The sequence below is a fragment of the Numenius arquata genome, chromosome 2, assembly GCF_964106895.1.
Source record: "Numenius arquata chromosome 2, bNumArq3.hap1.1, whole genome shotgun sequence".
Lineage (NCBI taxonomy): Eukaryota > Metazoa > Chordata > Aves > Charadriiformes > Scolopacidae > Numenius > Numenius arquata.
Genome location: NC_133577.1, coordinates 132,723,321 through 132,750,757, shown reverse-complemented (window position 1 = coordinate 132,750,757; position 27,437 = coordinate 132,723,321). Strand labels below are relative to the sequence as shown.

General features: G+C 58.2%; 1 protein-coding gene across 1 annotated transcript in view; it reads left to right on the top strand.

Moving 5' to 3' along the window:
- Window positions 1-1,484: 1,484 nt before the first annotated feature.
- The window catches only part of SHANK3 (SH3 and multiple ankyrin repeat domains 3), a 352,413-nt gene continuing 326,460 nt past the window's right edge, over window positions 1,485-27,437 (top strand). Inside the window, exons 1-2 of the mRNA XM_074166270.1 lie at window positions 1,485-1,532; window positions 8,326-8,652. Coding sequence (XP_074022371.1) covers window positions 1,485-1,532; window positions 8,326-8,652 — 375 coding nt within the window. The remainder of the gene's footprint in view (window positions 1,533-8,325; window positions 8,653-27,437) is intronic.

Genomic DNA, 27,437 nt, shown 5'->3' with positions numbered 1-27,437 from the left:
GCCGCCCATCAGGCCGCCTCCGAGGGCCCTGGCTCCTTCCTGCAAGGGGGTCAGTCCTGCGTTCCCCACGGCTGATGGGGCAGGGACGGGGCAGGGACAGGGCAGGCGGTGTGGCCGTGCTCTGGAGCTGGGGATGCAGGACCCTGAGGGAGGTGGGCAGCCAGGGGTCCGTGCAGGGTTGTGACCCGCAGGAAGCGTGCGTGTTTTGGGGCAGGGATTGCCACCATCTGTCCTGTTGAGCTGAAGAGATGTCTCTGGCTGGGACAGTGGTGGGGGTGAGCAGAAAGCCTTTGCTCTGGCCGAGTGGGGCTGCCCCAGGGCCAGCCCGGTGGGGAATCAGCTCCTGTGGTTTTGTGGCGCTGCACTCCCTGGTGGCCACACAGCGGGTTCCTCTCCTGCAGTGGTGAGCAGTGGATGTAGGCAGATGGTAAGGGGCTGCAGGACAGGTAAGGACAACTCTCGGGAACCCCTGTGCCAAAGGCTATTGCTCCAGAACTCTGCAGACAGGAGTCCCTACGAATCGCCACCAGCTGTGCACTGCGGCTGCCTCCACATGTGTGTGTGCGGGGGGGAGCTCAGGGGTGCCCCCGTCTCTCTGCTGGGTGCTCAGAGACACTGATGAGCCCCGGCGTTCCCGGGCCCGCCCTGGGTGGGTGTTGGATGCTGCTCCTTATCCCGCTGCTCTGCACCGGGGTCGGCACTGCTCCGCTGTCACCCTGGGAGAGCCCAGTGCTGGCCGGGTTTGCTCCTGAGAGCCGTGTGTCGCGGGACTTGCCCTTTAATCATCTGCACATCCCCAGTGGCCCACTAACCCTGGCCAACGGGGAAAGGGAACATCAATTGGCAGGAGAATTACCCGTCAGGCACAGTAGGATGCTGCGGCCACGGGCAGGCTGATCAATGAGCTCCGCTCCCTCTCCTGATCCTCGTTAGCTCTGTGCATCCTGACATGGTCTGGGGCTGCAGTAAGGACAGTCCTGCCCCTGCCCCTGCCCCTGCCCCTGTCCCTGCCCCTGCCTGCATGGGCCAGCTCTGGAGGACATGGGCAGTGGTGGCAAAGGACGAGGTTGGGCTGGTACAGACCGCTTTGTGCTCCCTGTCACGTGGGGCTGGGACGGAGCCATGGCAAACAGCAGGGCCGACTGACCTGCTTGTGCCCAGATAAGCGGTGGGGACGGCTCCGGCAACGCGGGGCCCTGACTCTGGGCACGGAGCTGGCAGGGCACCACGGACCAGCCCTGGGTCGGGGGGAAGTTGGCCCGTGGGAGCCCCAGACTGTGGACACCCCACGCGGGACACCCAGCTCAGGCCCCGTGGTGGGGGCAGAGCCGCACAGTCCCTCCCGCTCCCCGTCCCCCCCGCGGAGGCCACCGTGCCTTCCACAGTGCTTGCAACCATCGACCGTGCGTTCCAGCTGCAGCCGCAGCCGCCCCTGGTAAATCAGTAACGTCTGGCCTGTGGGAGAGGACGGCTCTGCTTGTCCCATGGGCATTGCCAGCCAGGCGAAAGCGGAGGCTCCCCGCTCCTTTGAGGTGAGAGCTTGACTCCGTGCAGCCGCGTGGGAGGGCCAGGGGCTCGGGCAGGGCTGTTAAACGTGACCCAGGGCTCCCCGGTCCTGAGAGGACTCAGGGGTGATGAGGAGCTTGCACAGCACCTGCAGGCAGAGCCGGGGCCAGGCTCGGTGCCACCGCAGGAGCGGAGCCAGGCGTGCTGTGGGAGCTGCTGGAGCAGGTGTGGGGTCCGGTCTCCGGAGGGGCAGGCATGACCTGGGCTCCATGGCCGTGTCTGAGGGTCTGGCAGGGCAGGGTGGGTGCTGGTGCAGGTGAGTGAACGTGCTGCCCTGTCCCCGGTGCAGCTGCCTGGGTGCTGATCTGGAGCAAGTCGGGTGAAGTCTGTCCCCGTTGGTCCTTTCACGAGCAGCGGCTGTACCCCAACAGCTCTTCCTGCCACCACTGCAACAGCCCCAGCATCTGGTGCCATTCCCAGTGATCCCAGTGGTGACAGCCCCGTGTGCTGCTCTCTGTGCCCACCCTGGCAGTGACACCCCAGGAGGAGCTGGATCTCCCCTTTCCCCCCGCTTGTGAGGCTGGTGTATCCACCCACAGCCCCGGTGCGGTGCGAGGAGCCCTGGAGCACAGGGACCTGCTGCAGTGGTTCCCTGCCTGCCGTGGGGAGAGCTGGGGTGTGTGTGCTTCTCCCACACCCCAGCATGACCCAGGTACTCGCTCCCTGCCGAGACGGTGCTGCACGAGCTGTCGCTCCCGGACATCTCTCCTGGGAGAACAGGACTCATGCTAGAGCAGCTCCTGCAGGCTCCGGTCCCGAGCCCGAAGCGCCCTTGCTGGGCAGGCACACCTGGGGATGTGGGAAGCCAGATGCTCCCATGCCTGTGTGTATCCAAAGAGCCTGTTCCTCAAAGGGCCGGGCCTTTCTGGAGTCACGGAGTCACTGGGCAAGTGAGCGGAGAGATAAAGCCAGAGGCAGGGCACAGCAGGAAAGCAGGGCTGGAAAGGGGAGGGAATTTAACCCTGGTGCAGCCAGGGAAAATTGCCAGTCCCGAGCAGGCTGCGTTGCTGGCTGTAGTAGACTGGTGCTCAGAGGTCTCTGCAAGGGAGTGTGGCTGGGTGCAGGTTAACCCACTCAGGTGCTTGTGGCCACCATGGCTGGGTGGCCAGCAACCCCCGCAGAGGAGGATGCGGAAGGTGTGCAGCTCTGCTTTGCTGAGACTTGTAAGATCTCCCTTAATTCTGGAAAGATTGTCGCTGTTGCTGTTTTGGCATCAGCTGCTGTTATCACTGTTTCCTTTGCAATGCTCCCTAGCAGACCGTCAGCATCCGTGGGACTGCGGCTGGGGTGGGAGCTGAGACCTGCCCGCGATGCACACGCTGGGTGATGGTTTTTGTAGCCTGGAAAGGCAGGAGCCACACACAGGAACCCTTTGGAAGCGTGTTCTTTTGTGTCCCTATGAATCCAACCTTGGTCCCTGGGACCGAGGCCCCTCCTGAGTCCGTCAGTCCCTCCAAGTGTGTCCCTGGGGAAAGGGGTCTGCCATGCAAGAGCAGACCACGTCAGTGGCACTTGTTTAGCCTGCAAAGTGAAGTCTGAGCGTGGATCTAATTGCTGCCTGTGATATGTATATAAATACTTACATAAACAAAGGAGGGGAGAAGAGCCGCACAGGCTAACAGACAATGCTGACGCAAGAGCCCGGTAAACTAGCCGTGAATGTGTGGGCTAGAAATTAGGCCATTTCTAACCATCACAGCAAGGAAGGGTCTGAAACAGCTTTCCAGGAAGAGGAGAGCGCGTGAGAGGAGAACTGGAGGCAGGAGTTTGGTAAGGGGATTTCAGAGGTGGCACCAGGGGTGCCAGCAGCCCTGTCCCTAAGGATGGAAGGACAACACTCCCGCAGCCCGGCGCTGGCTCTGCACAGCCCTGGGCTCTCCTCCCAATGCTGACAACAGCCACAGGCCTTTTCACTCTCTGGGCTCCTGTTGTCTGCGGCACCTTACTTCCTCCCAGGGAGGTGCCACCTTGCCCTGTCTCAGGAGTAGTTCCAGCTGGCAGCCCTGCTGCCTTGGTTTCTTCTTCCTGCCCTTACCATGCACTGGGGATGCTTGTCTTCTTTGGATCTCACCTCTTGCACCTTTCCAGGTCTCTCCACCGCGGTGCAAGCACTGCGCATTTCCCGGGATCCTCCTAGCCAGATCCCTTCCCTCCAGAGGAGAAGTAATTCAGTGACACGCCAGGTGACAGCCATGGTTCTGCAGAACCTCTAACCCAGGGGGAACCCGGAGCCCCGCTGGGGAACTCAGACAATGCCAGAGCAGTGTTCAGCCCTGTGGTGTGGGATGATCCCATGGCAGGGCTGCCCTTGGTGGAGGGGTTTGTGAGGGATGGCAGGGAAGGTGGTTTAGGCTCTGTAACACAAGGAATGGAGGAGAGTGGGGCAGGACATCTGGGAAACCTGTTTCTCACAGCATAAGAGGTAAAGGTCGCTGGACTTTCCAGCTTCTTGTGAGGGCTATAGCAGAGTGTTTGGAAATCCAAATAAACTGCTCTACGCTGGGTTTCACCTTTCAATGCTCCTGGTGGCACATGCAGGGAGCTCCACTAGACTAGTGAGGCATGACTTTCTTTGGTGGAAGCATTACTGATTTGTTCCTGTCACTATAAAATCTTCTTGAAAGATTTTATAACCCGCTTTGATGATTTTTCATCCGTTTTTCCTGGTGTTAGAATAAGACTCATTGGATTATAATTTCTAAGATACTCAACTTGTATCTTTTTTTCAAGATAAGTGATTTTTTTCCTCAGTGGAGAAGTTGATTTAATAAGAGAAAATGAATGTGAATGACTCTGCAAGTCTGTAATGGAGTTTGGGGGTGGCCAGTGCATTTTTCCAACCATTCACAGTTGTGTCTTAAACATTATTGGGAACTAATGAGGTACCAGAAGATTGGGAAAAAAAGCAAGAATAATCCTGACAATTACTCTCTGGAGCATTTAATTTTTACCCCTAGTGAAATAACAAGAGGGGAAAAAAAAGAAAGAAAGAAAGAAAATCAACGAATGGTACTGTTTGAACAGAAGTGCAGGCGGAGACCGCGGGCACAGGCTCTGATGGGTGCTGCTGCCAGGCTGGTGGAGGGAGATTTGTCCCCGAAAGGCCACGAGCTGGAGCTGCCTCTGCCCACTGGGACACCCCGGCTGTAGGACTGGTTTCAGGGGTAGATTCTTGGGGGGCGTTGGTGGATGAGAAGCTCAACATGAGTCGGCAACGTGCACTGGCAGCCCAGAAAGTCCCCAGCATCCTGACCTGCATCAAAAGAAGTGTGGCCAGCAGGGCGAGGGCGGGGGGGTGCAGATTCTGCCCCTCTGCTCTGGGGAGACCCCCCCTGGAGCACTGTGTCCAGCTCTGGAGTCCTCAGCACAGGAAGGACATGGAGCTGTTGGAGCGGGGCCAGAGGAGGCCACGGAGATGCTGGGAGGGCTGGAGCCCCTCTGCTGTGGGGACAGGCTGAGAGAGTTGGGGGGTTCAGCCTGGAGAAGAGAAGGCTCCGGGGAGACCTTGGAGCCCCTTCCAGTCCCTCAAGGGGGGGCTCCAGGAAAGCTGGGGAGGGACTCTGGATGAGGGAGGGGAGCCCTAGGAGGAGGGGGAAGGGTTTGACACTGAAAGAGGGGAGATGGAGCTGAGATGTGGGGCAGAACTTCTTTGGTGTGAGGGTGGTGAGAGCCTGGCCCAGGTTGCCCAGAGAAGCTGTGGCTGCCCCATCCCTGGAGGGGTTCAAGGCCAGGTTGGAGGGGGCTTGGAGCAACCTACTCTGGTGGGAGGTGTCCCTGCCCAGGGCAGGGGGGTTGGAACTCGATGTTTTTTATGGTCAGGTGGTGACAGCAAATTGTGTTGCATCACTTTATTTTGTATATTCTTTTACCATTACTATCATTATTATTTTTCTCTTCCATTACTGCTGTATTAAACTATCTTTATCTCAACCCACAAGGTTCCCCCCTTTTCTTTTTCTCCCTTTTCTGCCTACCCTTCTGTAGGGGGGGCAGTGAGTGGGTGGCTGCGTGGCCCTAGGTGCTGGCTGGGGTGAAACCACGACAGCCATCTCCCTTCCTGACCACTCTTACTCCTTTGTCTTTTGTTCTGTGAGAAACCTCAGGTCCTTGGCTGTTGGTGACTCATGGCCGTTTCATCCACTTTTTCCCCTCGCCAGCCCCACCTCGTCCCTGGTGACCCTGACTCAAAGCCGCAGAGCCCAGCCTGTTCCCTGCAGCCCTTGCTTTTGCCAGGTGGCTGTTCTGCTGCAAAGCCCGCATCCCTTCTCCTGGGACCCGTGAGATGCTCAGCCCCAGCACGTGCTCTGGGGAGCTGCAGGTTTCACGTGCCTCTGCCTGGGGCCAGGACAGACACGGGATGGGGATCGCTGTGTGCTCTGAGGAGCAGGAGGCTTTCCGACACCCCCAGTCTTCTCTCCTCTTGCCCCCCTGCCCTGCTAGAGAGCTGCTCTCAGACCCAGGGAGACCAGCAGGAGAGCTGCTGCGGGACAGGCACCCTGGAAAGGTGTGTTTTCGGCTTGCTTTGCCACTGGGCAAGGATGTTTTGTTGTACCTTAAAAAGGGACTGGTTGGGGATGGCTGAAACTGTCACGGCACTGTGTCTTCCTGTCTGGGCACAGGCTTGACCCATGCCAGGGTGATGTTGTGGGACCAGAGGCGACGGGGGCCCAGGGTGCAGGGGAAGCTGGAGACTCCCTGCTCCTTGCCTCTGTGAAGCAGCAGCAGCCGGACAGGACCTGCGGCTCTCCAGCGCGGGGCTGCAGGTGTGGGTCGAAGGAAAGGAGGAGCCGAGGGACCGGCTGGAGGCTCCTGGGATGATCTCGTCGTTTGTTGTGATGGAGCCATGATTTCTGCCTTGGGGCTACTGCCTTGGACTTGCAGTGCTCGTGCTCCAGCGCCTGTTAGGCTCCCCCGGTGACCCCAAACTTCCAGGTCTGCAGGTGCATCCTTCCCCGCCTCTCAGTGCAGCCGGTGCAGGGCATTTGCAGCAGATGCTGCTCCAGCTGGGAGAGTTGCTGGGGGCCGGGTGTCCTGGCAGAGTTAGGCTCTGGCTGATGCCTGCCTTGTGCAGTCCCTTGGCCTCAGGGTGGGAGGGCCGAAGGAAGAGCCATTAGTCATTTCCTGGACAGATCCAGGCCATACTGTAAATCTCTCCAGCTCTCAGTGGTTTGGGGGCTATTTCTGTTTGAGGATTGTCACGTAGATTAAAGCCTTGAATCCCAGCCAGTGATGGACCGGACACGGTCCCATGCACAGTCCTGCAGGGCTCAGCCCAGCGTCCCATCTGCTCTTGGCAGGGCGGTCACCAGCCTGTCCTTGCCTGGGAGCACGGGCTTGACCTGCTGGGCAGGCAGGGTCCTCCTGGCCTTAATTAGCCCTCACTGGCAGAGGGACTGTCAGAAATAGCAGCCCGTGGTGGCTGCCGCTTGTGTCTCTGCTCTATGCTGGAGCTAATGGTAGCGGTGCCTGCCACCACTCCGTGTGTGCACACGTGGCTTCTGACTGAGACGGGTCCCTGGGGCGGAAACGCAGGTCAGCCCTCCTCCACTCCCAAAACCTTGGCACAAGGGCACTGCTACATCCTGTTGTCCAAGTTCGAGCCAGCTTGGGAACCCCCTGGCAGGCAGCCCCAGCTCCTCGCCTGATGGGCTGTGGAGGTGCTGCTGGAGCCTGCAGCCCAGAGGCCAGCCCGGGGTGGGCAGAGACACATGCTTGGTGGTGGCCACCTCTGTGTAGGGGTGTCAGGGACCTCACAGTGGGCAGCACTCCAGCAACTGCAGGATGAACAGGGCCAGAACCAGACTTTTTCTGTAAAACCCAGAGACAGGCAGGGTGCTGAGCTCCCCTGAGTCACACCTGCTTGTCCTGCTGATGTCTAGCCTCCTCCACCCTGGCAGACAGGGAAGAAGCCAAGGATGCCCTCATACACTGGTGTGGATGGAGGATCATGGTTGCAGATGGGACAGGGCCACTGGGATGAACCGCAGGCACTGGTGGTGATGTGGAGAGAAGGCAGTTGATCAAAGGAGCAGAGCAGGCCCCGGAAGCTGGGACAACCTGTCTTCTGCCCCAGGGGGCTGTGCCCAGCCCCCCTGCGCTGGCTCTGGCATGTGCCCTGCGTGCTGAGCCCTCCCTGGGGGAGTGGAGGCTCTGGGTGTTGCAGCGATGGGGTCGGCCCAGGGCAGGTCCATGCTTTGCTGGACCGACAGGAAGAGTCCCTTCTGGATGGCTGGTGGGAGTCATTGCAATGGGGGCTGTACCCACTGTGGGGGCCAGGGAGGGCCAGCAGTGGCAGTTGGCCCTTACTGGGGTATGGGGGGCACGTGTGGAGGTCCCTGCATGGTGTGGGGCTTCTCAGTGAGGTCCCTGACATGAGGATTCCCATGTAGGGTGGGGGTGGTCCTCTGCAAGGTCCTCAACATGAGGATCCCTGGGGGTGTGTGTGTGTGTGTGTCCCTGCAGGTCCCTGCCATGGGGAACCCTGTGGGGGTCCCTCTGTGGGATTCCTGTACAGTTGGTTGGGGGTTCCAGGGTGAGGGCCCCGGGATGGGGATCTCTGTGGGGGACAGTCAGGGGTCCTGTACGAGGTCCCTGTGGGGGTGGCCTGGGTGGAGTGTGGGGGTCCCCACCAGGTCCCTGTGTGCAAGGGTGAGGGTCCTCTGCCGGGGCCCCCCCCCGCGGGGATGCCCATGTGCAGGGTGGGGGTCCTCCACCAGGTGCCCCCGCGGGTCGCGCTGACCGCCTCTCCTCGCCCCGCAGGGCCCCCGGGCGGGCTGTGAGCGCGGCCCCCGGTGCCGGTGCCGGCCGCCCCGCCGCGCCGCACGGAGCATGCCTCTGAGCCCCGCCGGCAGCAAACATGAGAGCCCGGAGTCGCCGCCGCCAGAGCCGCCGCCGCCGCCGGAGCGACAGCCCCGCGCCGCCGCCGCCGGGGAGCCGGGCGCCGGCCTGCGGGAGGAGACGCGGCTCGACCCGGCCCGGGGCCCCGGCGGGCCCCGCTCCCCCAAGCTGGCGGCCCCGGCGCGCATGGAGGAGCCCGCGCCCGGCGCCATCGTCGTCCGCATCGGCATCCCCGACCTCCAGCAGACGGTGAGTGCGCGACCCGGCCCCGGCCCCGACCCGGCACCACCCGGCAAACTTCGCACCCCCGCGGGCAGGGGGGCGGCCGGCCCCGGGCCCGGCAGGACGGCTCCCCGCTGCCCCACTGCCCATTGCCCCTCTCCCCGGTGGCGCCCCTCTCCCAGTTGCCCCTCTCCCCGCTACCCCTCTCCTCGGTGATGCCCCGCTCCCCGGTGCCCCGCTTCCCATTGCCCCTCTCCTCGATGATGCCCCTCTCCCTGTTGCCCCTCTCCTCGATGATGCCCCTCTCCCTGTTGCCCCTCTCCTCGGTGATGCCCCTCTCCCCGTTGCCCCTCTACCCCTCTCCTCGGTGATGCCCCTCTCCTCGGTGGTGCCCCGCTCCCCGGCTCCCCTTTCCCCGCAGAGCCCGGCGCGGCGGCGGGCGGAGCGGGCCGGGAGCCCCGGCTGCAGCGCTGCCTTCCCGGGTGCTCCGGACCGCCGGGAGGGGCCGCTCCCGCCGCCGGGGCCCCGCACCGGGACCGGGCTGCGCTCCGCCGCCTGCCCCGAGCGCGGGGGAAGCGGGGATGGAGGCGGGGAGCGGGCACAGCTCGGGAGGCTCCAGCACCGCCCCGACACCGGCACCGGCGGGTCCGGGCTGCGGGAGTCTGGAGCCGCAGCCGCTTGCTGGCAGCGTGGGCAGGCAGGAGCAGGCGGGGTGTGCGGGCCGCAGGCTGATCCCAGCCCGGTGCGGGTGTGCGCGGGCGGTGCGGGTGCCGGGTGTCGGGCCCAGGTGTGGCACAGCAGGGTGCGGTGTGTGCTGGGCGCAGCACCGCGCCGGGTGGTGGTATGGTGTGATGTGTGAAGTACCGCGCCACGGTGCCGGTGCCACAGGCAGGATGTGCAGGTGTGACCTGCCGGGAGCCGAGGTGTGACACAGGAGAGCACGGGCGTCGTGGTGTGTTGGCCAGGGCGGCTGTGACGTGGGGCAGCGTGTGTGACACAGAGGGGCAGCGGGTGGCACGGAGGGTGTCTGGCAGGGCACAGCGAGCCGTGGAGGGTGTGTGGGGCTGTTACAGACCGGGGCAGTGCTGGGGGGGAGTGAGAGCTTGGAGACTGATCCTGGTCAGTGCAGGGGAAAACTTCACTGAAGGGCTGCCATGACTGTGGCCCTAACGAGGAGTGCTCGTTAGCAGTGGAGTGCTGGGAGCTGTGGCTTGCCTGGGGATTGGTGGGCTGCGAGGCACAGGGAGCTTGTGCTTCTCCGGGACAAGGCAGGAGAGGGGGTGTCCCTTGGGGATGAGGGGTGGGAAGAGATGAAGAGATGGAGACTTGGGGCAAGCAGAGAGTTGCTGGGGCTGGAGGGGACTAAGGGAAGTGAGAGCTCCCCTCTTCTGTGGGGAAAGGTTTCTCTTTTGGAGACTGGCTGGGGGGGCTCCTGCTTGGTGACAGAGGGGTAGCGGCTGGGGCCAGAGAGTTGGCTGGAGGACGGTGGCACTGGCACACTCGCAGGCAGAGCTCTGCAGGCTCAGCTGCCAAGCGCTGGGGAGCGGCAGAGGCAGGCGAGGCAGCACTGCCTTTGCTGTCGAAGAATTGGACAGACGCTCTGCTCTGGCGAGGGCTGACCTTGTGCTGCAGGAAGGGCTTTACACCCGCTCGCTTTGCCCCTGCCCCGGCTGCGGTTGTGAGCCAGGCTCTCAGGGACACGGTGCCTGCTCTTTCCCTTCGCCCCGACACATCAGCTCTTCCTCTGCCATCCCTGAGCTGATGCATGGAGCCGGCTCTCATCCTGCTCCAGCCCTCACCCCAGCAGCACGGGGCAGGGTCCAAGGACTCTCAGTGAGGGCAGGTGCTCTGCTCACTGCCACGGTACCCACCTCTCTGCTTTGCTGTTCCTTGGGCACTGCTCTGCACCTCCCTGCCCTGCCCTGTCCTTGTTTTGGGATTGTGCGTGGGCACTGGAGGAAGCAGGGATGCTGGAGTCAGTGTGATGGTGTGTTGTGACCCCCCCCACCCCTTTCCCGAGGCAGTGGGGGGAATGGGGGCTTCATGCAAAGCAGAGCATCTTTGCATGTATAAAGTAGGAATTTCCCTCCCAGGTCTCCCTTCCCCGGGGGCAGATGCATATCGGAGAGCTGAAGAGTGGAAATGTTTCTGGTGCAACCTCTGGGGGCTGGGGGTGGGAGCCAGCAGAGAAGGAGTCCTGGGGGGCACCTGTGGGCTGCCTGGGGCTGGTGGCCCTGCTCCCCCTGGACACTGAGGGAGGCGGGCAGGCAGCAGAGGGGCAGTGGGGAGCGCCGGGGAGGTGTGTGCGGATCAGAGCACCACAGCGCTCGCATCCTGGCAAGCGCAGCCTGCGCACTGCGAGCCTGCTTGGTGTGCAGAGGAGCTGGCTGCAGCCGCAGCTCGGGGCTCTGGCTCTGCAGCGTGAGCAGCGGGAGCTCGCAGGCCCTGCGTGGCACTCCGGGAGCGGCAGCGTTGCCCCGGCAGCCCTGTCCCTGCTGCCTGTCCCTGGGCTGCCACCCCATGGGGCATCCTGCGCTGGATTTGCCGGGATCCAGGCGGGAGGCTGCGCTGTGGTACCTGCCCCTCCTGCAGGGAGAGGCGGGATGGAAGGGGATGTGGGTGCAGGCATCCTGCGGCACAGTCTGCTCAGGGAGGTGTGGGAGGCAGGACGGTGTGATGGATGCTCTGTCGGACCCTCTGCTGCTGGGCGAGGGGAGCCGGACCCCCCGTGCTGCTCCCTGCACTGAGCTCCCGTGCTGTCACCAGCCTGCGGCCGTGCTCGGGTCTCTCTCTCAGACCAAGGCAGTGCCTGCAGAGGGCTGTTGCGTTCATGGCTCCGGTGGGGGCTGGCTTCCTAAATGAAAACTGCCTGTTTTGCAGACTCCTGTGCTAGCTGAGGAACCTTCACTTAAAGGGAGGCAGGAAAAGCCCAGTTGGCTTAATGGTATGCATCCCGAAGAGCTGCATCGTGTACTGTGAGTGGCCCTGAACTTCCCCAGGCTCCTGCCCATCATGCCTACACATCAGCTCCCTGATCCAGGCACTTGCAGTGCTCATTCCTCATGCCTGGAGCAGGCAGGCTTGGTCCCTGTCTGCAAGGTGACATCCAAGCAGGTGGGGGTCTGACCAGTGCGAAAGGGGATGAGGGGAAAACCAGCAGTTGAGCCTGTTCCATCTGCCACTGCCGGGCTTGCTGCTGCTCTTCCCTCTCCCTGCGGCACTCTGGGATGCGTTGGAGGATATCTGTTGGGTTTTGGAGAAGCTCACAGGACGGATGCTTTAGAGCTGTGTGTGTTCCCTGCCTCCTTCTCCCCTCTCCTTGGCCTCACCCAGCTGAGAGCAGTGAGCATCCTAGACCTCTCCCCTCTTGCTGTAGCAAGCACTTGAAGATGGGGATTATCTCTTTTGGTATCTCCAGGCACAGGGCGGACAGGCAGCTTTTCAGTAACCAGTCAGACTCCGTTAGCTGCCAGCGTTTCAGAGATCGGGACTTCAGCTGGGCAAAGTTGAGTTTATTCAAGTTCATGTCTTCTCTCAGGGTTGGAGCCTCCATGTGGGTTTTTAGACTGTCAAGCAGCTGACTTTTGAAGTCAAGTTTCCCAGCTCTCTTGGAGTTGTCTCCAAGACCCTTTTAGGTTCCTTTGCAACTCTCCATCACTGTCTTTATTCAGCTGAAAGCCTTTGAATTCACTGTTAGTGGTTTCCATTGTTCAGAGCAAATCTCCACCCCAGGCTGTGACCTTGTCTCTGAAAAGGCAGTCTCTTCAGGTACAGCACTGTTTACATCCTAATGATGGGCCAGCACTTCCAACTTAAGCAGTCTGAGTGACCTGCACCACCTCTGAGCTCTGGGAAGAGGGGTTCAGCTGCCCTGCACCCATACAACAGCTTGAGAAATGGAACCTGGAGCACGGGAGGAACAGGACACGTCTCCTACTCCCGCAGACACGGGAGATGCAGAGAGGCAGGTGGGGATGGGGCAGAGGAGGAGCCCGTCTGCGGTGCAGAGGCCAGGCAGGGGTGTGCTTGGGTGGGAAGGGAGCACATCGGAACCACCAAAAGGAGAGTCCCTTCCTCACAGTGCAGAAGTAGCTGGTGGCATTCCCTGCCGTGTAGGTGAAGATCTCTGCTGGGGACAGGGACAGGCTATAACCCCCCCAGTATACCGACCCACGCGGTTTGCAAACGGCCGTCCTTTCTGACAGGCGGAGCTGCCCCAGGGAGCTGCAGGGTTGCCAAAGCCTATGGGCATGGGGCAGCCTTGTGGTGATGGGGGCCATGGACTGTCCTGGGCAGGGGCTGAGGCTGTGGGAGATGAGTAGTGCTTGGCACATGCTGGCACATGATGCTTTTCTGCTGGGTGCTGCCTGGGACCATAGTCAGGAGCCACACGATGCCCTACAGCCTGAAGGGTCCTCTGTCCCGCATGGCCCCTGGCAGGCACCCCACTACTACCTGGGTGTCTTTCATAGTGCCCAAAATTTGCTGTCCCCTGTTGCCCTCGGTGAGCTCTCTGTGTGGCAGTTGAGGCATTCAAGGCAGGTGTCTGGGGAAAGGAAGGTGCCACAACATCTTGTTGCTTCAGTTTTGAGTCCTTGCCTCCTCTCCTCCTCTCCTTTCCCACTGGTGGTTTCTGAAGGAGTTACTGGCTCTGAGTCACAGCGTCCTGTGTATTTGGGGGTTGAGCTCTTTGGGAGATGCCTGGGTCCACTGTGATGGGACACTGGCTCCTGCTGCTCCCACCCGGGCTGTGGGCAATGTGCTCCTGCAAGGAGGTTTTAGGGGACAGTGGGTGCAAGGGGGGTAGCCGGTCTGCGGGGAGCCCCGAGGTGGAGTGAAGTCAGGGCAGGTCATGGCGGTGGCTGGGCAGGAGGAGGAGGAAGGACAATTCATGCTGTAGTGGAGGGGAAGAGTGATATCGAGAGGCAGGTGCTGATTTGGGAGGAGAGGGAGAAAGCTGCGTGTGTTGGAGGGGCACGGAGCCGTGGATGGGCTCCTTGCGGTGGTGCCATTCGGGAGCGTGCGGGCTGGGACTGGGCAGTGCAGGGAAGGCGGGTGTGCGGGGACACCGGCTGGAGGGACCGTCCATCCACGGGAGCTGTGTGACCGTGGCTGCCTGGTGATGCCGGGAGCACGGGCTCTGCCCCTTGGCACTGGCACTGCCGAGAGGGAGCAGCCCTTCTCCTGGCGTCTGTGTGGGCGCAGCCCTGCGGTGGTGGCCTTGGTGGCCTCAGGCCAGGTCACTGGTCCCCAAACTGGCAGGGTCACAGTAAGGTGTAAGGTGGATTTGCAGCCCTGGGCAGAATTTGGTCTCATCTGCAGAGCGGACCATGCTGCAGTGCAGCCTGTTGGCTGTGTCGCGGCCGGGCCGTGCAGAAGGGTCTGCATCCTGCGGAAGGATGTCTGTCCGGTGGTGTCCCGGCAGAGGGTCTGACATACCTTTCCTGTGCCGGCGTCTGTCCTGTGGGAGGGCTCCTCCGCCTCACAGGGCTTTGGGGATGTGTCGTGGACCAGCGAGGAAGTGTCCTACAACCAAAGGCCCTCGGAGGCACGGAACCAGCCCCCATTGTGAGAGGCTGTTTGAGGTCCCCGCTGAGGCCAGGGCCTCCCTTTGCGGTGGGATGGAGCTGCTCGTTTCCCTATGAGGCTGCAGAAAAGGCTCTCCCCTCATCCCGCTTCTCAGTCACCTGATACTTCATGTTAATATTTTCTGACTTGTTATCTCCTTAATGCAAATGAAAGAAGAGCCTGAAAACCAGTGCAGAAAGCATTGATTCTTCTGTTAAGCCAAGGGAAATGAAGAAATAAATTTTCCTATTATAAAAGAGAGATAGGCAAAGTTTTCCTGAACTTCTGCTTAGCCAGGACTGGTGGAGGGAAAGTGAGCTGCTCGGAGATGGCGTGGCTTGCCGTTCCTTCAGGATTTGATGTGAATTCACAATCCCGTGAGCGCAGCTGCAGTCCCTCCTGCGAGCAGTACCAGCGCTGCCTCCCTGCAGCCCGGTGAGGCAGGGATGGGGTCGCCGCACGCCATGGGCATGGGCCGCCCAGCGATGATGGGGGCACGGGGACGTGGAGTTTGCCTGTGGGCGGGGGGAGACGTGGTGCGGTGGGCGCAGGGCGGGTGGGGAGGGGGCTGCGGTGCCTTTGCTGATGTGGCTCTGGGTGCTGCAGAGGGGCCGTGTGACAAGGGACACTGCTTCTGACCAGGCAGCTTGCAGAAGAGGGTGCTCTGTCTGTAAATAAAAGTCCCTTCCTGTAAAACATGCTACCCGCTGTGCTGTTTCCTCTCCCCGAAGGAAAAGCAGAGAAAAGGCTGGGGGACTTAGGAAATCACAGAATCTTCTTGGTTGGAAGGGACCTTTGAGATCATCAAGTCCAACCAATAAAAAAACCAAACCAAACCAAAAACCAACACCAAAACCAACACAAAACAACCAACCACACACCACACCCACCCACAAACAGACAGAAACCAACAATCTCGGGCACTAGAGCATGCCCTGAAGTGCCATGTCTACATGTTTCTTAAATACCTCCAGGGATGGTGACTCCACCACCTCCCTGGGCAGGCTGTTCCAGTGCCCGACCACCCTCTCAGTAAAGTAATTCTTCCCAATATCTAATCTAAACCTCCCCTGCCGCAACCTCAGACCATTTCCTCTGGTCCTGTCATTATTCCCTTGGGAGAAGAGGCCACCACCCACCTCTCTACAACATCCTTTCAGGGAGTTGTAGAGGGCAATGAGGTCTCCCCTCAGCCTCCTCTTCTCCAAACTAAACTAAAATGCCGGGGGACACATCTCCTCTGAGCCAGGGAGTGCCAAAGCCTCTTGCTGTGCTGCGGTGTGCTGTGTCCCCTGGTGATGGCCCACCACACAGGACGGACAGGGCTATGAGTGGCACATGAGGTGGTGCTGGTGGATGCTCAGCAGCTCCCGGGAAGCAGCTGGGAGGGCGGCTGCAGCACCGCGCCAGCAGGCATGGCCGCAGATCGGCTCGTAGCCCACTCTGGCTTCCTGGGCAAGATGCATCCGTCACACCAGCTGCTTTCCTGTAGCTACAAGGAGTTTCATTCTGCACGGCTGGGTAACACGGCGCTGGATGTGGACACCTCAACAGGCAGAAATGCTGAGCTCATGAAAGTAATTGATAGGAAAAGGATGAATGAAACTGTTCTTAACATTTGTTGTGGGTTAAAAATCCAATAGTAAAAATCATAGTGGAAATCTGCTGACATCTGTGCTTTCTGTAAACTACTGTCCTACATCCACGTTGTTTCCAGGGTGGCTTCAGGTGTTGGCAGAGCAGGAGAGGCTTCCTGGGGCGGCGGTGGCAGAGGCCTGGGGCAGCACCATGCTCTGGGGTGTCCCGGCTCCCCGCAGCACCCCCTGCCACCAGGGCTGATGCAGTTGACGTGCAGACTTAGGGTAGCTCTGTCCTATATACGCTGTGGTATGGATCAACACAGGGGACCACTCAGTGGCACAGAGTCCCTCCTCGACATCAGCTGCTGCTGCACGGGAAAATGCGAGAGGCTGCTGTCATATCAAAGGAGGAGGAAGAATCGCCTGGTCGGCAGCGTAGGCTTTGAGCAGCGGCGTGTGATGCTGTAATTAAGGCCTGTGAGGTGCTGAGCTGCTGGGGGGGCAGGGCCAGTGTGCCCCTTGCTCAGCAGCTAGCTCAGTGCCCGCCGACAGCCTGGCCGGCAAGTGCCGCTCTCCCCTGGCTCCAGGGACCATCTCCCGCGGGATCCAGCACTCGCTGGGAGACCCCATGGTGCTCCCAGCTGCCCTGTGTGTGTCGGTGTGCTGCGGGGCTGAATTTGAGGTGTAACCCTGCTCGATGGGCTGTGCGAAATGGAGGGGACGTGCGGGGTGCAGGCACGGGCAGGGCTGAGCAGACCCTGTGGGAGAGCAGGGCTGCAGACCAGGGTCCGAGCCTTGCACTGGTCCCAGTGCAAGCCTGTGGCCACTGTCCCGTGCCATCCCTGCTCAGCCGTGCCGGGGGGCAGTGGTGCGGGAGCTGGGCTCGTTGCTGGCGGTGCCGGTGTCCGGTGTCAGTGCGGTGCTGGTGTTTCCCTCCATGGACCCATCCATACTGTGGCTGTAGGGCAGGGAATTGATTTGGTGGCCCAGGCTCTGTAGGGACTTCCAAGATAGCAATTTATTTGGAGTTTGATAACCTGGGAACCTCCCCTCCTCCTTTAACCCCGGTCTGCATGCTGCATGAGCTGCTGGTGCATTCTGGTGCTGGCCCTTGCCCAAGGAGGGAGCGTGACCTGGGCAGAGGAAGGAGGATATGATGTGCCAAGCCCTGAGGCTCCTTTCTAATGCTGGTGGAGGTTCTCTGTCTTGCCCGCCGGCTCCTGCCTTTGCTCCGTGGCAGCTTATCCTCCGGGAAGAGCCATTTCAGCTCAGCTTTTGGCTGAGCATTTCTCTGTGGGAGAGGGTGGTGGAGACCTGGGATAAAATTATCTAAAACACCTACAAGATTTATGAGATTATACTCTGTTTTTTAAGGAGCCAGAAACATGCCCAAGCCAAGGTTTGTGTCTCTGAAATAGTTACGAATTGTGGGTCTGTATCATTAAAACATGTTTGAAAACCTATTCCCAATGTCTTGCGGTGGGAGCGCTTTGGAAGTGAGTCGCAGCCTTGCTTGGGGCCTGGGGGTAGGAAAAGGTGGAAATAGAGAGATAATCCCAGGAGAGCGCAGAAATGCCTCCAGCTGCCGTCAAAGCCCTCGCTGTCTGCAGTGTGTGCTGGTGCGGAGATCCTGCAAGGTGTCTGACCAAACCTGGGGTACATCCCATGGGAAAACGCCTTTTGCAGCAGGCGGTGGGCGGCGGTGGCCACCCTCCACAGGGCCAGTTGCCACCAGGCTTGTAATGGCAGAGTGGTGAGGCACAGGTTTCCTATTTACTTTTTCACTGGAAGCAGGGAAAACTTGTTCCAAGGAACCACGGCTCAGCACATCGCATAAAAAATGTATATGTAGGGAGCTAAGAGCCTCCTGCAGAGGAGTGGTGCTCAGGAAGCTGCTAACTCTCGGAGAGCTGGAGCTTATTGAAATAGCTCGGAAAGATCTGGAGGAACGGTGATGTACAGCTGATGAGACTTCCTCCCGGAGATTTCCAAGGGCCTTTCTTCTCCATTGTGTGCTGGCAACTCTTTTTCCTTTGCCTTTTAAATCATGTTAGAGCCAGACTGAGGAGCTGCTGTAGGTTAAGATAACATTTTTCCCCATTAGCTGTGACCCGCAGCAGCTCCCTGCGCCGGGTCAGCACACACCGGTGGAGCTGGGGAGGAGATGGGCCCCTTTGGAGGTGGCAGCAGCCTGACGTGTCTGTGACCTGCCTCCATCGTGGGGGACAGAGGCCTTTCTCCTCGTCTGGGTTGTGTTCAGCTGGATCTGGTGCCACATAGAGCCCACCGGCACTGGTGGAAATGGTGAGTGCCCATCCCTGCCCCACGTGGAGCCAGCACCGGCACTTGTGCTGCCCTGGGGCGGATCTGGTGTTTTACTCCAGGTGTTTTATTCCAGCTGTTTACACTGAATCCCCGAGACCAGAGATGAGTTGTGAGCTCCCGCCGGCGCGGATGGAGCCTGCAATTTAAATATACACCCACCCACACCTTGCTGTGCTTGGGTCCGTGTCTGCTATCGCAAAGCAGGAGTAAAAAGCTCAGAATCATGCTCTCGCATTTCATCTTCTCCGCGGTGATTTTTAACTCGGGGAGTGGAGGGGCCTCCCTTCACTAGAGGGGCCTAGGAGGACATGGCCCTGGTCCCCAGGCCACTTGCTCCTTCAGGAGGAGGAGGAGGAGGAGGAGGAGGAGGAGGGCACCGGCCGGCGCAGCCCCTGGGCGCAGGCTCCTCTCCTCTGCCCTGGGCTTCGCCTCTCACCAGTTTCCCAGTACCAGGTACATCCTAAAATTCCTTTTTCCGCGCTCTGTTCTGTCTCAGCTAAGTGAGCAGTGAGAAAAAAGAAAATCAGGAGAACTTTATTGCTGCAAAGGGGAGATCCGGAGGTCAGGAATTGACCCCCAGCGTGGCCTAAACCTGTGCTGAAAACTTTGATCCTTGGCCAAAGCGTCTGCTTTGTGCGGCTGTAAAAATCTCTAGCTGTCAATAGCTGTATTGGATTTTTCACCCCTTTTAGGGGAGAATCAAACCACTTATGCACATGCTTTGAGATGCGTTTTGATTACAAGCTGCACATTGTTTTTCCATAGGAGCCCGGGCTCTTTCAGATCAGATTAATAGTGCTCGATGAATGAGGCAGCTGTTCCGCTTTTTTTTATCTTTCTTATTCACTGTGCAGCCCCGCGCTTCATTACCGTGCGCTGCTGAATGCGGCACCAGCCATGACACATTTTAAACTCCCTTTGTAGCTTTATTTTGCATCTGTTTTCCTAAGGCGGGCGTTTGAGTGCTCTGTCAGCACCCAGGCGGTGGGGGCCGTGGAGGAGCGGACCCCAATCCCCCCTGTAAGAGACCGTTGCGCTTCACCCACCCTCCCTCACACCCGGCTGGGGGGCTTGGGGCCGGCACGGTTCCCTGTGTGAAGCCGGTTCAGGTACTGACCCAACTTGTCACCGTAAATCAGTGCGTTTCCCTCGTTACAGCCGGCTCAGCCCGCGGGTGAGCGGGTCCAGGGGACGAGGAGCCCGGTGGAGGCTGAGAAAGGTGGGAAGAGCTTGCTTTCCTCGCCCGCTCCAGCCATAAAACGCAGCCTCGATAGGGTGAGACCCACCGGCTCCAAGATCTCGATGGCTGCAAAGAAACAGTTAATTTCAGTAACTACTGATAAAAATCCCTTTTTATGCCTGTTGCCTGTGGGTGCAACGGGTATTTTGGTGGCTTACACACTTGGTATGAATTCAGCACAGGTAGTTCAGAGCAGTTGTATTTAATTTGTTAGTACTCAGAAATACTTCAAGGTGCTAAATGAACATATTTTAATGCCGGTTTTTATCTTGGTCCACTTTGACTTAAATCGCAAGTCAAAACCTACTCATCCTCTATTAAGTAAGAAATATGCTATTTCTAAAGTATTAGGGTAAAATTAAAAAATTGAATTTATATTTTATGTTATAATTGCTTAAATAGATGCATACAGTTACAGAGTGTCTACTTAGGAAGAAGCACTTTTGGTTGTAAAGTCTATATTAAATTACAAATTAATCTAATGTAATGGTTAGGAATTGATCCGACTCAGCCTTTCTTTAGGAAAATAGCTGAGGACTACCAATGCAAAACAGCATCAGGCTTGATTATTTACATCCAGGTTCTCTGCCAGCTGATTTATCATGGTTAAAATTGGTGATCGCTTTGACTTAAATCAATCCACTTTGCTTTATTATCTGTGTGGAGGGAGGCTCTCGCCCGAAGCGGGAGAGCTGGGGTCACTGCGCCGGACCCGGGGCTGCGGCTGATTATTTTGGGGACTGGGGAGTTTGGCTGCCAAGCGTCGTGCAGCATCCTTTGGGACAATGTGGGTGAATTATTTAATGAGTTGTTTTGAATAAGTGCAATTTATTTGCATAAAGCTGTTCAGGCTTGATTTAAAGCAAGGCGTGTGAATATGCCCGTGTGCGGCAGCGTGGCGGATCCAGCCCTCCGCTTATCAGCAGGGCAGAGCCCGCAGCTCGCCCTGGGCGCCGCTCTGCGGGCATCGCGCCGCCCCCACGGGGAAGGGAGCCTCCTTCTGCAGGGCACAGAGGGTGTTTTAGGGTGTTTCGGGCACCAAGGGCGGTGTGTTGTGAAGCCCGGTGGCTGCGGTGCGTGGGCCGGCTCCTGCGGCCGGGTCTCTCCACGGGGAGAGCGGGAGGACCTCGCCGTGTGGTGTCACGCCGGGGATCCCTGCGTTTTGTCCCCAGCAGCGGGGTGGCTGGGTTGGCTGCAGTGAGGGCTGTCCCTGGATGCCCGAGCTGGGGGTGCAGCTGGGGGTGCCCAAACCTCCCTCCAGGGCAGGGGCTGCAGAAGGACAGGCTGTCCCTGGCCGCGGGGTCTGTCCCGTCCTGGGGCACTTGGCAGCTGAGGACCAGGCTGAATGGGGCTTTGAGCAACCTGGTCTGGCGAGAGGTGTCCCTACCCAGGGCTGGGGGGTAGAACTAGATGATCCCTTCAACCCAAACCATTCTATGACTCTATGACCCTTCCTCGAGGTGTCTGGCAGCTCGGGAGGAGCCTGTGGGTCCCGGGCACTGCTCTGAGCCCGTATTTCTCTCCAGTTCATTGCTTTCTCGTCCAATTGCTCTGAGGAGGTTTGAACATGACACTGGCTAATGAGACACGTCCCTCCGTCTTGTACGTTTGTTCCGAGTTCGCACCGTTCCCTTTGGATGGAGCGGGACCCCCATGCAGGAGGGGCTCCGGAGGGTCCCTGGCAGCGCGTGGGGCCGACGCACGGGCAGTGCTGGTGTGAGCAGGGCGAGGAGAGGGGGCCGGGGCAGGCGGCTGGAGCTCCCACAGCCGTGCTGGTGGTCGGTGCTGAGCATCGCAGCTCCTCGTGACGCCCCGTTCCTCGTGTTTCACTGGGAGAAGGTGCTGAATTGGGGGGGGAAGTGTTTTCCTGGAGCTGAGCATTCACGTCTCGTTTCTGTTTCCAGTGATGCTGCTCAGCCCCGCAGAGAGCTTGTGATCAAGTGGGTCAATAGCAGTTACCTCACCCTAACGTTTGGGACGTGCCCTTCGCTGTTTAAGGGCGGGCGCCAAAAGCAGCGTTAAGTGTCGTCAGTGCAAGAGCTGAGGCGAAGAGTCACGGTCCTACTTGGAGGCTCAGAGACACGGATGGTGGAGGTGATAAGTGATGGAGAGAGAAATGGGAAGAGGTTTCACCCGTGATGACTACACATCTGAGCTAGAATTTTTCTCTCATTAACATGGGTTATGCTTTTGCTTCCCTGACTTCCAGCTGGACACACTCATAAATGTATTTAACATACAAATGGGAGCTGCGTTTCATTCTTCCCTGTCAGGTTCACTCCAGGGCCTCCAGCATCCTTGGATAATTTGCTGGTGCTTCTGTCCATCCCTGTCTGATGCCAGAGCCAGCTTTGTGGTAGGGCACGCTGGACATGGCCCGAGTGAGGGACCTCGAGTTCCTGCGGGAGCTTCCTCCTGCGGCATTTCTGTGTCCATACGAAGAAATATTTTAACATGCTAAATGAACATGTTTTAATGCCAGTTTTTATCTTAGTCCACCTTGACTTAAATCACTTTTTCTACTTAAACAGAGAAAACCTCTTTTCTTGCAAAGTCTCTACCGTCAATCTGTCCGACGGTTGCTGCTTTGCTGGCTCCCTGTGCCAGGAGCCAGCCTTTGGGGCAGAAGGTGGAGGAGGCAGGAGGTGCCACCACAGCCCCACGGGATGGACCTGCTGGGAGGGAGGTGGCAATGCTGGTGGTGATGGGGCTGGGGGCCAGGAGACTGGGTGGCTCTCTGGGGTGTGGGGAGTACATAACTGCCAGTGGAATGGATGGAGGAAAGCTTCAACAAGGCACGAAGGATACAGTGGACACATTTTCCTTGGGCTAAATTGTCAAAATGGGTGTTTCTCTCGTCTTTCTGAGCTCCGTCCCCTAAACAGTTGCAGACCTGTAATTGCCAGAGCTTTTGCAGCTGGAAGGTTCAGCCATGGATCCACGCCGGGAGCTGAGGGTCTGTTTGTGGCCGACATGGGCAGGGCAGGGTGGGTTTCACGGATCATCAGAGGGAAAGTGCTGCAGAACACGCTGCGCTGCGAGCGCGAGGTCCTGCGTGTGCGTGCGGCGAGGAGCTCGGAGCAGCCACAGGCTTGTGCTGGGCACTTGATTTTTTTTTTTCAGCAAGAAGACATGAGGGCAGCCCTCTGTCTCTTTCCCTGCCTGTGCTTAGAGGGCAAAGTGAACATAATTGAGCCATAATTCACAGTTACTGGAAAGAAAGCATGGGCCACAGTATGAGAAGCAGTATTGGAGCTTTATATTACAGCTATCTCCAGAGGAGATTATTTTTATTAAAATCTGGGTTGGTGGAAAATTCTGAGATTAGCTTCATTTTTAATGTATGGTTCTCTGTGGATCAGCCCAAAAAGAGGCTTCCTGCTGTCTCCAGCTGCCGAGCTGCCAGCGTTCCTGTGCCCGGCAGCGCTGTGACACGACACCCGGTGTGCTGAAGATGCCCAGGTCGAAACGAATGTCCAAAGTTATTTATCAACATTTCCAAAAAAAGCCAGATGTGAAATCTTAGGTGAAAACCCCACATAAATTATTGGACATTTACAGTAAAACCAAGCAGTGCTGCAGGCCCACTTCTTCACAAAACTTCTGCTGACTCTATTCGTGTGCAAGAAAAGCGTGCGATGGCAGAGCTGGAAGTGGGAGCGGAGAGAGGGAGCATCTCTGCCCGCAGGGATTTGTTTCACTGAATTTCACTGAATTTCACTGAATTTTTAGAGTTGGAAGGGACCATAGAGATCATCTAGTCCAACTCCCCTGCTGAAGCAGGATTGCCCAGAGCATGTCAGAGCATGTTACTCAGGACTGCATCCAGGCGGGTCTTGAAAATCTCCAGAGAAGGGGACTCCACACCCTCCCTGGGCAGCCTGTTCCAGGGCTCTGGCACCCTCACCGGAAAGAAGTTTCTTCTCATATTCGAGTGGAACTTCCCATGTTCCAGCTTGTGCCCGTTGCCCCTCGTCCTCTCACTGGCAACCACTGAAAAGAGTCTGGCTCCCTCCTCCTTCAACCCACCCTTCAGATACTTATAAGCATTGATAAGGTCTCCCCTCAGCCTTCTCTTCTCCAGGCTAAAGAGTCCCGGCTCCCTCAGCCTTTCTTCATAAGGGAGATGCTCCAATCCTTGAATCACTGCGGGGCCCTCCTTGCCGGCGGCATCCCGTGTCCGTGGGACGGGTACATGGGCAGACCCTCCCCAGGCGTTGTGTCCCCTCCATCCCGTGGCAGCCCGGCCAGCGAGCCAAGGGCTGAGCCCTGTTTGTGCCACCAGCAGCCTGGCTCCATCCCTGCTGGTGTGGGCACAGAGTGACCAGCAGCTGCCACTGGGCCAGTGCCCGTGGGCAGCAGGACCACCCGCTTCTCGGGGGACCAAGATGCGTGCCCCCCTGCAGGCCTGGCAATGAAGGTGAACGCATTCGCTGGACCAGTGTCGGCACTCGTGGGGGCTGTGTGTGCCCTCCTGATGATACTTTGGTCTAAGAGGTGCTCTTTCAGTGAAATGGGTGTGAAGGATGCACAAGTAGGGGCTGAAGCTGGCACATTCCCCTGCCGGACAGCGCTGGGCTTTGGAAGAGCATCCCACGTGCTGTGGGAATAACAGGTCGTGTAGGAACAGCTGCGTAGGGCCAGTGCCGGTGTGCTGCAAGGGGAAGGACATCCTGAAGGACACCTGGGTCCTGCTGCAGGCTGCCAGCGGTCGGCTGGGCAGGGTCACCACTGATCCCCACCGCGGGGCTGCCCGGAGGTCTCTGCTGACTAAGAGATCTGCTGACTGTCCTTGCCCATGCCTGGCCAGGGTGGAGACTTGCACCCCATCAGGGTGCCGGCACTGTCCTTGAAGCCTCTGAGGTGTCTTTCTGGTAGCTCTCAGGAGGAACCAGCAGTTGGACTCGTACCTTCGGGGTGCTACCACCCAGCAGCTCCTGGGGACACGGTGCTCCTGGTCACACGCTGGGGCCAGGGGCTGTGGCTCCGGTCCTGCCCTTGCCTTGCGTGGCTGACACCTGCTCCAGTGTGGCCAGGGCTCCTCAGCACCCATGTGGTGCCTGCAGGGACCTCAGGAGTGTCCCTGAATTTTTAAATTACGTCTGGAAAATTTCCTGATGCGCTTTCACACATGGGGTTCTTCTCTGCTGACGGCCTGGCGCTGGCTGTTGGTGACTCTGGATTTGATCTGCTAATGCATCGCTTCTGAGCGTATGTCTGGAGTGATGGGGACTCTGGGGTTTGCTGCCGTTGGACCAGTTCCCTGATCCCACTCATCCTCTGCGAGCGCTGCCCTCGTGGGAGGGAGAGGGGGATGGCTTCTCCTGCGCTGGGTTCAGCTCACCCCACCGCTCAGCCTCGGCTCCCTCGGTGCCATTCATCCCTCCCTCCCTCAGTTAATTGAAGTGTAATGATAAATTTACGAGGTAACCTTTCACAAAGTACACGCTGTTGGATTTCTTTGTTGCTCACATTTCGCAGAGACTCGGGGTGGTACACAGAGCGTGCTGTTTGTTTTCAGACTGGGGTTTTATCAAGCCCGGGTGAGGTGACTCATGGTGTTTTCTCCTTGGGTTTTGGAGGAGGGCTGGGACCTGTGCATGCAGAGAGGGGCTTGGTCTGAGCCCTGCGCCCTGCCGCGCTCTTCAGCATCCGCCTCTGGCTGTAAATTGGGGGCTTTCTGTCCCCAGCATTTCTCAGCCCGTCGTTAGAGTTTTTGAACTATATACCTTAAATGGGAATATCTAAACAGGGGCTGAAGAAACATAATTGAAATTATTTCTTTCTTAGTGTCCTGCAGGGACCGAAGGCAGTACAAGAAGTTAACAAAGAAAGGCTTTAAGAGGGAGGCACGGGAGTGCGCGTTGTGCACAGCTCCGGAGGCGAGCTCTCTGCCTGCCTCTAGCTGTGTCAGGAGTTTTTATGCATTTAGTTAGAGAGTATATTTTTAAAAACTTGCAGTGTTGTGGATGGGTGTGTGGCGGGATGGACCGGGCAAGCCAACGTGTGAAGGTCCTTCTTGCAGCAGTGGGTGAGGTGACGTCAAAGGTGAGAGTTTGGCAGGCGGTTGGAAGTAATGGCAAATCTGAAGATGTTCAAACTTGGACTCTCTAAATGTCCCATAGAAGCTGGTTCTGTGGTGGATTCTCTCCTTTTTGCCCATCTCTTGTTGTGTCTTGTCCCAGATATTTTTGTGGCAATGTGGGCTTTTGTCTAGAACTTTGGACCACTTGTCTGCTGTCTGCTTCTTGTCGGAGACAGGAGAGGGTTGTGGAGCAGCACTGTCCTTTGTTAGATGTACTAATCTTGTCCCTGCCCAGGGCGGGGGGGTTGGAACTTGATGATCTTTAAGGTCACATCCAACTCTAACCATTCTATGATTCTAATCTACCTGGAAAAAGCAGGCGAAGCTCTCCCAGGCCGAGGAATGGCTGGTGGGCCTAGGACCCTGTCCGTTTTCTGTAGCTGTATCGGCTGGGTTGGCAGTTGACAGCAGGCAGCACCTCTGGCTTTACGCCCGGGCTGTCGTGCAGCCGCAGATGGCAGTGCCAGAAAAGCGTGGGGTAGCAAACCCTTGGGAGATGTGTTTCCTCACCTTGGCCTATGGCGCCTGGCCAGGATGTGGCAAGAGCTGTGGGGATCAAGCTGTGAGAGAGTTCCAAGTGTGAAAATGCGGTTTGTTCGTTAATTGTGGCCGTGGTGCAGTTGGGTGTCGGGATGGTGCCTGTGCACACCCAGGACACGCCGGCTGCCCGCTCCTCGGTGGTCCCAGGTCTCCCATGACATCTTCTGTGTCCCCGAGGCCACGGGCCAGCTGGTGTGAGCTCTGTACCTTGACAGCAAGGAATCCCCCTTCCTGGGCTCCTAAATTTGCAGAGGCCCCAGAGGATTTGTTCTCAACACGGGGAGTCGTGACTCGTGAGAGAATAGCGTGGTTCTGGTTTGCCCAAATCCCCTTCGCACAGAGGAAGCTCAGAGTGAGAACATGAGCTTTATGCGAGGGAAAAAAATGTTAAATCCCAGATTACAAAGTCAGCAGTGCAGTTACAAAAGAGGTAACAGAACACAGTTTTAGAATATATCTTGCATTTACATTTTTATTCTTTCAGCTGCAGGAAGCTGAATTTTCTGCCTGCCAGTGTTCTGCATCCGATTTACTGATCTGGAGCACTTTCTGATGCAGAAATCTTGATCTCCAGTTTATGCTCTTTATTTCCAAATTAGCTTATACATACACAAAATCTCAAAGCCTGTCATGCTGCCTACCTCTGTTCTCTACTGATGATGGGACCTCTCGGTGTTGTGACCATGGGTTTAGTTGCTTGTTTCTTTGAAGAGAAGCCCAGCAGAACGTATAAGCATGTTTGAGAAAAAGCATCTCTGATATCAGAGATTCTCCTGCTTCCTCTCCAGCCTGTTCATTTCTTCTTTCGAAAAGCAAATGGAATTACTTCCATAAACTCATGTTTTGCAAACTATGTAGTAAGAAGTTCTTAGCGTTGTTTTCAGTTTGGCTTTCGGTTTAGTGGCTGTTCGTGAAGATTTGGCATGACATGATGTTACATGCTGTGGGTCCCCAGGGACAGTGCACACCGTTGGCTTTGCCTCAGAGCTGTACTCCTTTCTCAGCCTTCCACAAACTGAAATTTTATCTTTCATTTCACTGGGTTTGGTCAATTGGTTTGCTGTAGGATGAAGAACAAGGTCTGCAGCGACCCCATGATGGTGGCTGGAGGGGGAGGTGGGACTGGCCGGTGGGCTGCCAACCTGTGGTGGGTTGGCCATGGGCAGGGATGGAGCTCATGGCTCCAGTCACACCTGGGGCAGCGGCTGGGTGAGTCCTGCCAGGGAGGGAACGGGACCGCTCACCGCAGCCCTCGTGTGCGGGTTCAATACCCGTGATGTGTGATTTTAGTCCCTGCTGCCGCCTCACGTTTGCCCTCAGTGAAGAGTCAAACAGGATTTGAGATCCCAGTGCTTTGGGACGGGGCTGGGTACATTGGGTGTAAGGGGTCTTGTGACCCCCACAATCGCAGGGGTTTCTCCAGCGGGGAGGCAAAGCCGATGGCTGCCCTGTGGTGAATGCGGTAGGGGATGGA